The sequence below is a fragment of the Polyodon spathula genome, chromosome 23, assembly GCF_017654505.1.
Source record: "Polyodon spathula isolate WHYD16114869_AA chromosome 23, ASM1765450v1, whole genome shotgun sequence".
In the NCBI taxonomy this organism is placed as follows: Eukaryota; Metazoa; Chordata; class Actinopteri; order Acipenseriformes; family Polyodontidae; genus Polyodon; species Polyodon spathula.
This window is the reverse complement of record NC_054556.1, coordinates 2,879,645-2,892,195: the sequence shown is the minus strand read 5'-3', so window position 1 is coordinate 2,892,195 and position 12,551 is coordinate 2,879,645. Positions and strand designations below refer to the sequence as shown.

General features: G+C 37.8%; 1 protein-coding gene across 10 annotated transcripts in view; it reads right to left on the bottom strand.

The window, feature by feature from the left end:
* The window catches only part of LOC121298410 (ERC protein 2-like), a 252,786-nt gene that overhangs the window by 131,435 nt on the left and 108,800 nt on the right, over positions 1-12,551 (bottom strand). For all 10 annotated transcript variants that reach the window (XM_041225526.1, XM_041225533.1, XM_041225530.1 and 7 more), the window contains one exon: positions 4,084-4,219. In XM_041225526.1, the coding sequence (XP_041081460.1) occupies positions 4,084-4,219 (136 nt within the window). The remainder of the gene's footprint in view (positions 1-4,083; positions 4,220-12,551) is intronic.

Below are 12,551 nucleotides of genomic sequence, written 5' to 3'. Positions count from 1 at the left end.
AAAACACTATTTCAGTAATTGCAATCATTATGAAACCGTACAAAAAACCAAAACTTAAAAATGTAATTTAAAGCTATTTATTTTTTAATCTTACAACTTGCAATGAAAGCTGTACAAAGGAAGGCACAGATAACGACTGGGTTTCTAGCTTAGAGTTTTCTTCTCAGTGTTTTCCTTTTGCATTGTTTGGCTCAAACAAACTAACAACAGTCTGAACTACAGTATGACCTAAAGCTACAAAGTAAACAGCAGACATTATGCAGAGCTGTTTCTGTTAATTACTATATTCACAATGTCATAAGAGACTTATATGTCTAGCAAAAAACATATTGAGATGTTATATACTACACTACATATAACTTAATGGAAAGCAGACTCTTTTTTCCCTCTTTCTCAAAAACATCAAAATCTAAGTCATTTTTTCCTTTAGCTTGTCAGCTCTATAGACCACCCAGCATAACTGTTCATGCTCTATGTATTTTTGTATATGAATGCGCACAGTTTGCTGTATGGAAAAATGCATATATCAATGTTTTTGCCCACAGCCTGAGAAACATGTGAAAGTAAACCCACTTACTGACAGCAACAGAACTTTTCATTCATCTGTATTGTATTTGATAAAGACCCCCAACACACTCTTAAAACTGTGGCTGCACTTCAATATGTACTTCAGCTGAACACATGGATTGTATCCATAACTTAATAGCACCCCTACTGTCAAAAAAAGAAAAGGCATCATAATAATAATAATAATAATAATAATAATAATAATAATAATAATAATAATAATAATAATTCCACAGCATGTTAACATTCCACTTGGAAATGCTGTTAAAGGCAATGATAGTGTCTTTATTTGGTTTGTTTTATTTTTTTCCTCAAAAGATGCTATTCTTGTTTCCACAGTTAGCTCAGATATCATGTCTGTTGGTGAAGAGAGAAGTGTCACACTTGATGGTTGGGATATTTCAAGTAATAAAGATTTCAAATGAAATCGGTACTTTAAAAAAAGAAAATAATTAACATTTTGGTTTGAAAAATGTCAAACAAATCCCTGTGTCCTGTTGTAGCAGTGAACTGTATATAAACTTTGAATGGGACTGCTATCTGTTTTAGGACTGTCATTTGAAATGTGTAGTATTACACTTAAATTGTGTTTTGTGTCTGGTTTAGTTCATACCAGTTCACAATACTCCATAGAGGACACAATAGAAGATTGCTATACGCAATGATTTTCATTTTTTGCAATGTTGTACCAAGGACTTTTTTTATATATGTAATTTCCTATGCCTAAACACAATTAACCATTTATTTATCTTTCTATCGTTTCTCTGATTGGGCTTTAATATTCCTGCCTTTCTGGAGCTGGGCTTCAGGGCTTAAAATTACATAGAGAGACCTTGGACAATCCCAGAGGTGCCATAATTTTGCCATACATAAAGGAACATATTCTATAAATACGTTCTACAAGCTGAAGACAATGTTGTGGTCATATAACAGAAAGCTGGCACAAAATACTTTTTTTTTCTTCTTTTTATGTTAGTTTATTAACTTAACAGACTGTACATGGCACAGAAAGCCAAAAGCTACAGAAAATGTCTATTTGGGTTTGAAACCTGTCTGCCTATCCATTTGTTAAAGCCCAAAAGCCTGAGCTGATTCAAGCAATGAATATGAAGTGTGAAATTTGGGAGAGGTGCCAGTGCTGAAAACCTTCACAGCGTGGTGTTTAGCTTTGAAAATGAAGGACCAAAAACACATGCCTTTGAGGTTGTTATCGTATCGACCAGGTGCAAGTGCATTGCTTATGCAGAACTGTCTTGGAGAAACAGGGAACGTTTAGGAATGTGTAAGAAAAACAGACATTACCTGCATTTCTTTAAAAAAAAGATAATAACAACAAGGCAAAAAGTAAAATAAAGAGATCAAAGCAGCAGTGTGTTTTTACCCACACCAGTTTCAAATGTACAACGCTATACCAAGCCAGAAGCGATTATGATGTGGGGGCACAACATTAATGAAGTGTGTCCTGTATGTAGTGTGAAATATACAACAATATTGGGTAAAACCAAACAAATTGCAAGGAATCATCTCCTGAGAAGTATGAGTTCTTGACTTTTTCTGTGTTGTCCTTTGGGCTCTTCACTACAGAGTGTTCAAAGTGAACATTTAGTGGGATGCAGGCACTGTGCAAATATTCTGCAGCATTCCTCTGAATACCTTGCCTTCCAGTCGAAGAAGCTAGTCAACAAACAGCAAACCAGCAACTACATGGTCAGAAGCGTCATTGATCTGATCTTCTGCAGGTAGAATGTGGTAGGTTGTGTCGTCTGCTTTATTTATTACCCCAGAATGCCTTTTTTTTTTTTTTTTACAACCAAACATGAAACAAAAAAAAATCTGATTCCTTGAGCACTGAGGCTTGCCTGACACTCAGACTCAGATTACAAAAGGATAACGTATGGAACGTTATTGCATATCAGTTAGCCTGCACAACCTTTCCACAAACCTCACATTCCTGCTACAGGCTGCTTTCCTGGCACAGAACATGACAAGGCTTTGAAAAGGCTTGATTTGATCTGCTTCCCTGGGATGAAGAGGTGTTGAATAATGCAATTATACACCAGGGGTGGAATTCAGAGGATGTCATTTCCCTCATTCAGGGGAGGTGAGCAAAACAGACAGATAACAAAGGTAGGTATGTCTTTTTTTTTTAATCTGCAGGGTTTTCATGTAGGAACTGCGCTATGTGACAATCGAAAGAGAACGTCTTTCACCTACAGAATCGAGCCTGGGTGGAAGCATGGAGGGTGTAGCAAGTTTGAAAGTCTCAGCTGAATCGTTCAAATTCCACAGATTCTTGTCCAGACTCAAAAAGAACTATACCCCCAACAATATAGTATATAGAATTAAACAGTGCCCATGGGCTGAACTAACCTCTCACCCATGCTGAAGGTGGTCCCTTCTATGTTTGAATTGAGGTACGTCGGAAAGAGCAGTGTTGCTAACCCTCACTGCCCTGTACTGTGGACAGATCGAGATATTCTAGGTATTAGGATCTTGAAACAGAGTGTAGGCACTGGGGCACGAAACCTTTCACCTCTAAGTACAGCCAAGGTTTTCTAAGAGATCAAGAGACACTTTGAGTTTCTAAGATACTTTCTAAAAAGGTTCCAGGGAGCCACCAGATTAAAGAGGTGCTAAACTACCCACTCACCCCCTCGGAGGGCAACAGCGGCGGGATTGTGTGGGAGCGCCCTGTGGTCAGGCACTTTGTAATCTGAATGTTTCAAATGAATTGCATTACCTGTCAAGTGCTAAACATTTTCCACACAACAAAGACACAGTTATCTTAAAGTCAGCCTGAACCACAAATTCCTTGTAGGACATGCTGTCAGAGCAGAGCTGCAAAATTTCATTACATCTGGCCTCTGAACAGCTCTTGGGTTCAGGAGGGATCCCAGGTTGTCTGCAGACCATCAGCTAAATCTATAAAACAAGCCCTGGAAATCTTGGCATTCTGCTATGAAACTTCAGGATAATTTACATCCATGAATATGGATTGGAACGGATTTCAATTTCATTTCGAAAAAGCACATGGGGATTTTTGGCACTTTGGCGTCTTGTCACATTCGACTGGGGGCAAAAACCATACCGGCTGCATATGCAGGAAACTCTCACTGACCTCCTTTAAAAAGAGTGAAAAAAGGAGACTCCTATTCTACAGAAGTGTGAAATAGTAGGTTTTACTGTGAGCTAAATGAGTTAAGCCATGGCTCAATATACACTCTACCATCTTCTGTGGATGGTACACAACACCCAGGAGGTATTTTAATGATCGAAACAGCCAAATAACTTAATATCCATCATAATAACTTTCTGTGTATCAGACACTCATGTTTTACTGTATTTAGTAACTTTAACATGGTGGGGGTCAATAAATCAGACCAGCTGAAAAAAAACGACTGTGGGAATAATATAAAGGGCAGCGTTATTCCTATGTGCAGCTGCTAAGATCATTCCTATAACAGTAATCACTGACCTGCGCAAGCCTCTCTGCATTTGCTCGATGTATGAACCCACCTGCAGCTGCTGCGAGTTGTCCGTCAGGCTGTCCTCTCGCTTGCGGGCTTCATCCAGTAACTGGGCGCTTCTCTTCTTCTCCTCCTCCTGGTTGTGCTTCAGATTGGCCATCTTCTTGTTCTGGTCCTTCACTTGTCTGGGAACAGGGAAGAGCCGTTTTATTGCCTTGTTCTCCTCGGTTGTAACAGATTCAATGTGCTGGATATTTAGTTACAACGTCATCAACTTTTTTTTTTTTTTTTTCCTTATGGTGCCACTAAAAGTTCAGTAAAGTTAAATAGCATCTTGCCCATCATTACATTTTTTTTGTTTTTATAACGAGTAAATTAACTCTTCATGGTACACATTAGATAAGTGATGGGACGAGCTCCCAAAATAAAAGTTAGACTGCTGGCGAGAGTTCAGGATTTGTTTTTTAACAAAACAGAACTAATTGGCAGTGGTGCCTGTATACATTAAATATGAGATTGGAAACAACCTGAGAGAAATTACAGCTAGTCTATAGAAAAGCTACAGCAGTCATTATTTTTGTATCAAATACATGAAGTTTCACTTAAGAATTAATGTCTGACGTGACTATCTAGGACTACCCTTTGCTGTACACTTTAATATCCTTAACCAGGGAGGTTTTGCTATATTTTAATCACAGAATAAAGCACTGCGTGGGAAACTCTAAACCTTTACTACTTCGGATCAGATTGGACACACTTTAAAACTTGAAGGAATCTCGCAAAGCCCTGTAGCGCGACACAAGGGATGCAAAGATAAGCCTTTTTATGTAACCACTTCTGAAACCCCATTTTCTCATAGGGTTTTTCTACGATAACATCAAAATATTCTGAAAAGTACTGAAAATATTCCCAGTTGGACACCAAGACCAAAAAATAAATAAATAAATAAATAAATAAAGTCTGTTTATGTTTTATCACTTTCATTATCTTTTCATCACTTTAGTGGTGACCTGTGGGAAAAGGTCCTGTTTTCACCAAGCATGGCTAGGCTTGAACGCATTTCCTGTGCGCACGGCTGCAGCGTGGATGAAATTCTAGTTGGAGAGCTTAGATATTAATTTCATTTTTCCTTCTGTCTATTCCTTCCCTCAATCCCCAAATCCCTACACTCCCACTCAGCTGCCCTGCCCAGCAGGGTGGGTATAAAAGATCTATAGGCTTTCCTTTTGCCCCCAAGCAACCTGACTGCCCAACGGTAGGAGGTAAAAGCACTGTAGACTACTGGGGGCCGCACAGCCCAGTTGTGGACTGGAGAAACGAATAACCTGATATGTTAAAAGTAGCTTGGAATGTTAACTTTCACTTGGGACTCTCTGTGTGGAAGGCATGAGCTTAACAGTATTAAAAATCAATGATAAGATGCACGCACACACAAGATTCAGATCTGCTGTGGGGGAAGCATAGCAGTCAATGGGTAAGAAGCTTTATTTGCAGTACTAATTTCCTTTCCCAGATATTTAATTGCTTGCAAGAACTCTCAGGCTTTCTCGTACTTCTTGTCTGAGATCTATAAATTGACTAGATAAAACAACACAGACAACACTTATTTTTGTGTTTCCTTGTTGGCTTCCTGATGCTATACCAGGGGATGAAACAAGTGCTTCAGATGAGGTGCCAAACGAGCCTACAGCCAGACTGCAACCCCCTATTTGTGACGTCCCCTTTGGATGTGGTCTAGCTGTGATTTTGCCCACCTGGATTGCATCCAACCTGCCTGAATGAATTTACGTTTGTATAGTGCACAGAAGAGAAATAGAAGCAGAGAAACCGTGAGACTGTAAGTCTGCAAGATTAGAACAAGAATGCCAGTGTCCCTTTATATTCCCCAAACGGTTTACTCATGTTTCTTGTGAATGTCTATTGCCTTAGCTGTTAGAAATACATTGTGCATTGTAATGTGCATTCTAATATAAAAATACATCCTAAGGTAGAGAAAAACAACAAAACTGTTGAATGGGTTTTACATAGAACAAATACAAAGTGGTTAGTCTCCCATGACATAAAACAGGTTGTGTGCTATTAGTTTAGATTAGGAAATGTCCTATTTTTGGTTAATACTGTAATTTTACACTGTACATAGCTTACTTTAACCCACCGCAAAGAACAATAATAATAAGAAGAAGAAGAAGAAGAAGAAGAAGAAGAAGAAGAAGAAGAAGAATTTCGCAATGTAGCAAAAATATAGTTGACAAACAGGCAAACATATTTACAGGATAAAAAGGAGTCAGCTGAAGTCTACATGTGCATGTACTGCAGATGTTATATATATATATATATATATATATATAATATATATATATATATATATATATATATATATATATATATATATATAAAAACTAAGCAAATTAAAGATTTGACTTTCTGTTTAGTATGCACCCATGTCAGTACAGTAGGGTTTGGAATCCCTGCTATCCAAGAAATAAATAAGGTTCCTGTGTATTTTGTTTAACCATAAGTTATAATTCTCTGTTTCAAACATGCCAACCATTCATTTTCCACTACACCACTTAACATAAAAGCAGCCTAATCTGTCATGCTAAACCGAGGGCCACTTCGGAGATGGACTGCTGTCACCGCTACTTATGAGCATGAAGTTAAAAGACAGTATTTAAATACGTAGTCTATGCGTTTCAGAGGTGATGTACTGTGGAAGAGCAAACTGTCAGGTACACCAGTCTCCTTCAACGATTAGCACAGTGACTTACTGTTAAGCACACGCACGCACGCATGCACGCACGCACGCACGCACGCACGCACACACACACGCACACACGCACGCACGCACACGCACGCACGCACGGAAACATGGTGCTTTTTTAGGATTTTGTCACGCTTTAAGACTATGACATTTACTCTTTAAAAAAAAGTCTGCAAAAACCACACTGCTTTTCAAAAGTTTAAGTGAATATTTATTTATCTGAAAATATTTACAAAGGAGGTGCATAATTTATTTAGTCAAAGCATGTTTTATTTTAACTAGGTAAGAACTCACTGAAATTATACTACAAGCTTCCATGAGTATCCCGGGGTTTACCATGCACAAGCCCAACTTCCCCCCTTACTCTCTTGAATCCCTGCGCCTTCAGTTTTTGTCCAGAATGAGGAATCTCCTAAAACAAAGTTACAGAAGGAGGAAGGGCCAGGGAACGAAGTCAGAACCAACTGTAAACATCCACTAAAGGTGTTGATAGGGCACTGACAGAAACATTCCCAAAGTAAAACTGCAAGACAGTGGCGCTTCCTCACCAGCCTGTAAATCCTGCTGCCCGCAGACAAATGCGTGATCAGACTGCGATAAGAAAACCCCCATCTACCTTCTGGTTGGGCTTGTGAAGGCAATCAAGAAAAAACATTCTAACAAATTGATGCCAGTTGCTTAACCAAATAAATGCTGCAGATAAAGGACCAGCAAAATCAACCAGTCGTACATCACGATTAATTAGATTAATTTGAACTAAAGTGTATGCCTATAGTCATTTCTAGATGTTGCTGAAAAATGACAGCAAACACTACAACACTGAGGTTGTTCCCTACCAGTCTGGTTACTTTTGCAAGTTTGTGTTTTGTTTGAGAAGAATGTGCACAAAGGAAGGGCCACAGTTTTAAAGTCATACTATAAAAACAATCAAACAAAAAAAACTATGGTTTTAGAAGAAAACATAATCTTTTGACACAGCACAAGTGAATGCTGAAGTTAGGTATGTGCTAGGATGGATCATCTGTCATAGGTTAAGTCCAGTCATATATTACCTTATGGAATATTCGAGTTTAGCAATATTTGTCAATAAAATGCATGTCTTCGGGGTTAAATGCCCATAAATTTTGGGAACCGATTGCACTATGTGTGTGAAAAAATCATCTGATTTTAATTTTGCGACCGCTACACTATATCCATATACAGTATGTTGTTATTTCACTATGCAACCTTTCCCTTTAGCACTTGTATAGCAGTACAGAGGAACACTGCAAATGTTTCAGATGCATTTCCTTCAGCCCTTCTAAATTGTATCACCAACATTTCTCGTCTATCATCACCGCTGCCTGACACATACAAGTCAGAACACACAACAATCCAGCGCTCAAAGCAGAAAGAGGATGGTGCAAAAGGTTATGATATTTATCATGGGTTGCCAATAGTAAAAAATACCTCATAGGGCAGATATATTACAATGTTCTTTTTTATTTCTTACTTCAATGACAATACAAACTAACAGTATTATCTCTTTAGAGCATCATCTGAAGCCTGCAACCATAAACCATGCAGAAAGAGCAAGTGACTGGCATCACATTGGCATGTTTTCTATAAAAAAATAAACAAAACAATTTTAAAAAGGTGCTTCTCAGGGAGCTAGTAATTATCTGGCCTGAAGATAATGACAGAAAGGAGAGTCTCAATTAACAATGTGCTGCTCTTTCCTTGTTACTCTGTGACACGCTACTTATTGAGAAAATGTCTCATTTAGAAAGCACGCCCCAGTCCCTTCACCATGTATGTGAATTCTCTGAAGTATAGGTTCCCAATCTTTGTCATTGAAACCCGATGGCAACTGTTGCCAAGACTAAACTTTTCAAGGAAACCCAAACCTGCTGTCCTTTAAGGCGAGCAATGCATTGCAGAAGGTTGAATTATAAAGGCATTTTCTGAACTTAATTATGTTCTGATACTTATGCTTGCAATACCCCATGTACAGAGGCACCACTAAAAGAAACATTGGAAAACCACTAGTTGTACTATACAGAGTAGGTAACTCCCCTGTACAATGCAGAACACCTGTCCAACAACTTTACATCTATGCTACCACTGCAATGTTTTGTTTTTCTTTACCAATATAACAAACACAATCCTAAAAGTCTACAGGAGGCTTATAAAGTCTGAGGTAAAATGTGGGACGAGCTTCAGTAATGTTATTGAGTTCCCTCTGGAGTATGGAGTGTGACAAACAAATACACCTGATCTGGGCATAAGAATCCAGATTGCACAGTTTCCTCAAATCCTTAGTCACAAGGAAACATCAGTGAGCCTGGTTCACCCATACAGCTACAGTAAACCTGATTTTTTTAAAGCATTTTCTAGGCATTTCTGAAACTTGGCATCAAAGCTCAAACATTAGCCAGAACTCTAAACTTACTATCACATCGTGACGGGAAAAAATAACTGGAGCAACTAGAAAACTTAAGCCTGTCGTGCAGATAACAGCAAATCGGTTTTTCCACTGGTAGCACAGTCCACAGTGGTGCAGGTTGAGCCAGAACACACTATTTTCTATAGGCAGCTCAGACATCTTTCTGATAAGATGGAGAAAGACGTCTAGTGGAAATACCTGTAGAAATTAGATAAATGCATTACCTATTATATGTGTTACTAGAGGTTCAGTATACAAATGCAATACGAATTTGTTTTAGTGGTGTTCTGGTAGCTTCAGATTCAGGACTACAGCACTGAAAGTCAAGTGTAATTTGATGGATAACCAGCACAGGCAGAAAAGTAAGGCTAAATGGGAGAATGCCACACCACACTGCCGACCCTTCTGCTCTGTCCTGCCATTTCACATGGGCGCTGCGTCTCCAGCAGGGAGCTGCTTACATCTTCATCTCCAGTTCACTTTTACGTGAAGCACAATGACAACTTCAACACACTGTTTCAATCAATATTAATAATCAGAAAAAGAGAACAACTTCATTTGCTACAGAGAAACCGTTTCTACTTATTTACAGGACTGAAAGTAATGGAGGAAATACACATAGGCTACTGTACTGTAGCTCTGCCACAAAGAGTGTGTACACACCCACAAAAAAAGAAGTTTAGAAAAAAATAATAATAATTGACATACAGACAAAACTTTTATTGGTAAAGAGTGCATTTCAAAACCAAGTTTATGGTGTCCATTAGGCTTAAAGAAATTGTGAAATTTCCCACCAACCATAGGCTCAATAAAACTTTTAAAATCTATCCTGCTATGTTCAACTGAGAAAACAAATTATAATTTATAGCTTTGTTAAACTATAACCAAAAAAGTGTCCCTTCAAAAACAAACAAAAAAGTATTGTTCTGCCAAAAATATCACATGGCAACCTAAGCAGCCAAATTACTTTTGTATACAAGCTTCTGGGGCAATGTGGAGATACTCAAAGTATCACTGCTTATGCTGTTCCTGCCATGGGTTTCCCTTTCAACACTACCTAGTTTAATCACAAACACTGAAACAAGGCTGACTCAATATATAATAATTCATATGCAACTCACTGGATAACACTGCATTATGTTGTTAAGATACATTATAGATTTTTTTTTTTTTTTAAATGCAATCCCAGTACTGTATAGAGATGGAATAAACCAGCCTGAAACTTTTAACCCCCATAAAGCACTCAAAGAAAGTGTGAAATGTCCAAAGCCCAGGACGATCGGGGTATTTGGAAGAGACTGAAGTTTGGGAAAGGATATCCCTAAACTATAAAAGAAAGAGGTATGCACCCTACATCCTAGAGCAGACATTAAAATATTAAACATGCCAAAGACCGCAATGTGGAAACATTCAACTGCTCAATCATCGCTAATAAAAGTCATTTTCAAATTTCCTCAAGTATCTTCCAAGAGGAGGAATCTCTACACAGACTTCCAAAATATGCAGGTCGAATTCACTTCTGGCCGCGAAAGCACTGGGGTGTTTCTCCAATGCAAAAGTACAAAAAAGATCAAGTGGAAGAAACAGCTTTTTTGTTTTTTTTTTTTTTTTTTTTTAAATGCCAATACAAATGGGGAAGGTCCTTGCGATTACACAGTACAAACAATATCTGGGAGAGCTTCAACACAGGGTTTCACTGCAGGCGACTTATTTTTATTTTGATACCACTTTACATTGTGTCTCTAATTACAGTGTATTTGCATAGTAGTTACTTAGTAAGTGCATGTGCACTTAAAATAGTTCCAATGCATAGTTCAAGTTTTTGCACCCAAACCTTTTTTTGATACAACAGTATGCTTACATTATATCATGCAAAAAGAGGTACACATTAAGTACATTGTAACTATGCATAATAATATTTAACTAAGTCACTACTATTTAAACATGCAGTAATTAGAGGCACAATGTAAATGGTTACCTTCGTTTTTAATTTAATTTAAAGATTCATCCTAAGACGAAACATTTGTCCTGTTATCAGAACACTGCATAACCCTTCGCTTCACTGAAATCGCTACTTGAATTGGAAGGGTTTCTTTTAGTTGCTACCCTTGTATTCCAAAAGGGCACAAGCCATTAAATTGAATTCTACAGCTGTAACTATTCAATTTAACATAGTAACCTGCTTTTATCAAGACCCCTCACCCCTAATAAGAAATATAGAAGCCCAGTATTGGTTTTATTTATTTATTTATTTATTCCCACTCTGATTTAAATCAAGTTTGCAGGTAATAAAACCTTATGTTTAGACAGGGTTAGACATTTACTGTAATTTTTCAAAGTATGTTTAGAAACCAGTCCTTAATACATTCTTCCAAATATTTAATATTTTGTGAATATTACTATCAAAAGTAAAGCTTAATTTTCTGTAGCCTTTACATTATGAAGAGCTATGCGCACAGAACCATTTCTTTAACTTGTGTTTTGATAAGAATATCATGTTTCTCAGAACTGAATGAATGAATTAATTTATGGACAGAATAATCTGATATCTGAGCAAACAAAATGGACTGCACGGTGAAAATTAGGAATGTCCTATTCGCCTGTGTTTGGACAGATGAGCCTAATTAATTCAAAAATACTAAAATAATAAAGCTTCCATTATGATCGGTTTATTTAGAAAAAGAGCTGGGGTAGAAGCGACTTCTAGAACAAGAAGTAGTATTTTTTTCCTTTCTTTCTTTCATTTTAAAATTAATAGTTAGAATGGCAGCTCCTCCCACCGCTTATATTTCACCTTTATAATCAAATGGAAAATTTCAGGGCTTATCATTAAACAAACAGTGAGACTTCAAGAATGACCGATATGATTCCTCAGCTATCACCCAGCTCCTTCGCTTTCCCTTCTCGTCGGCTGGAGAGGCAGGCATGCAAAGCTCTTCTTGAAGCCATGACTTGGACTGTAATCTCCCCAGAGTTGAAACTCATCACATGGAACCCCCCACGCTAAATCCCACTACACATCAACAGCAGTGGCAGAAGAAAAAAAAAGAAAAACATCTGGCAGACGTACTTGCCACAATAACCTACACTGCAGCACCATGCACATTAATGCTAGGGCAGAGAGCAGTGGAAAGCATTCTGGGTCACAGGAGTACAGGTCAGAGTTTGAGTTTCCATTGGGAAATCTAATTATCAAAAGCAAAAGTATAAAATAGTAGCAACAATGCTTTTATTTTTTCTGACACTGTTTTTCAAAGAGCAATTTCTCGATTCTGTATTGGAAACAAAAGCACTACTGAAATGTACCTTGTAGGGCCATTTAGATATTCTG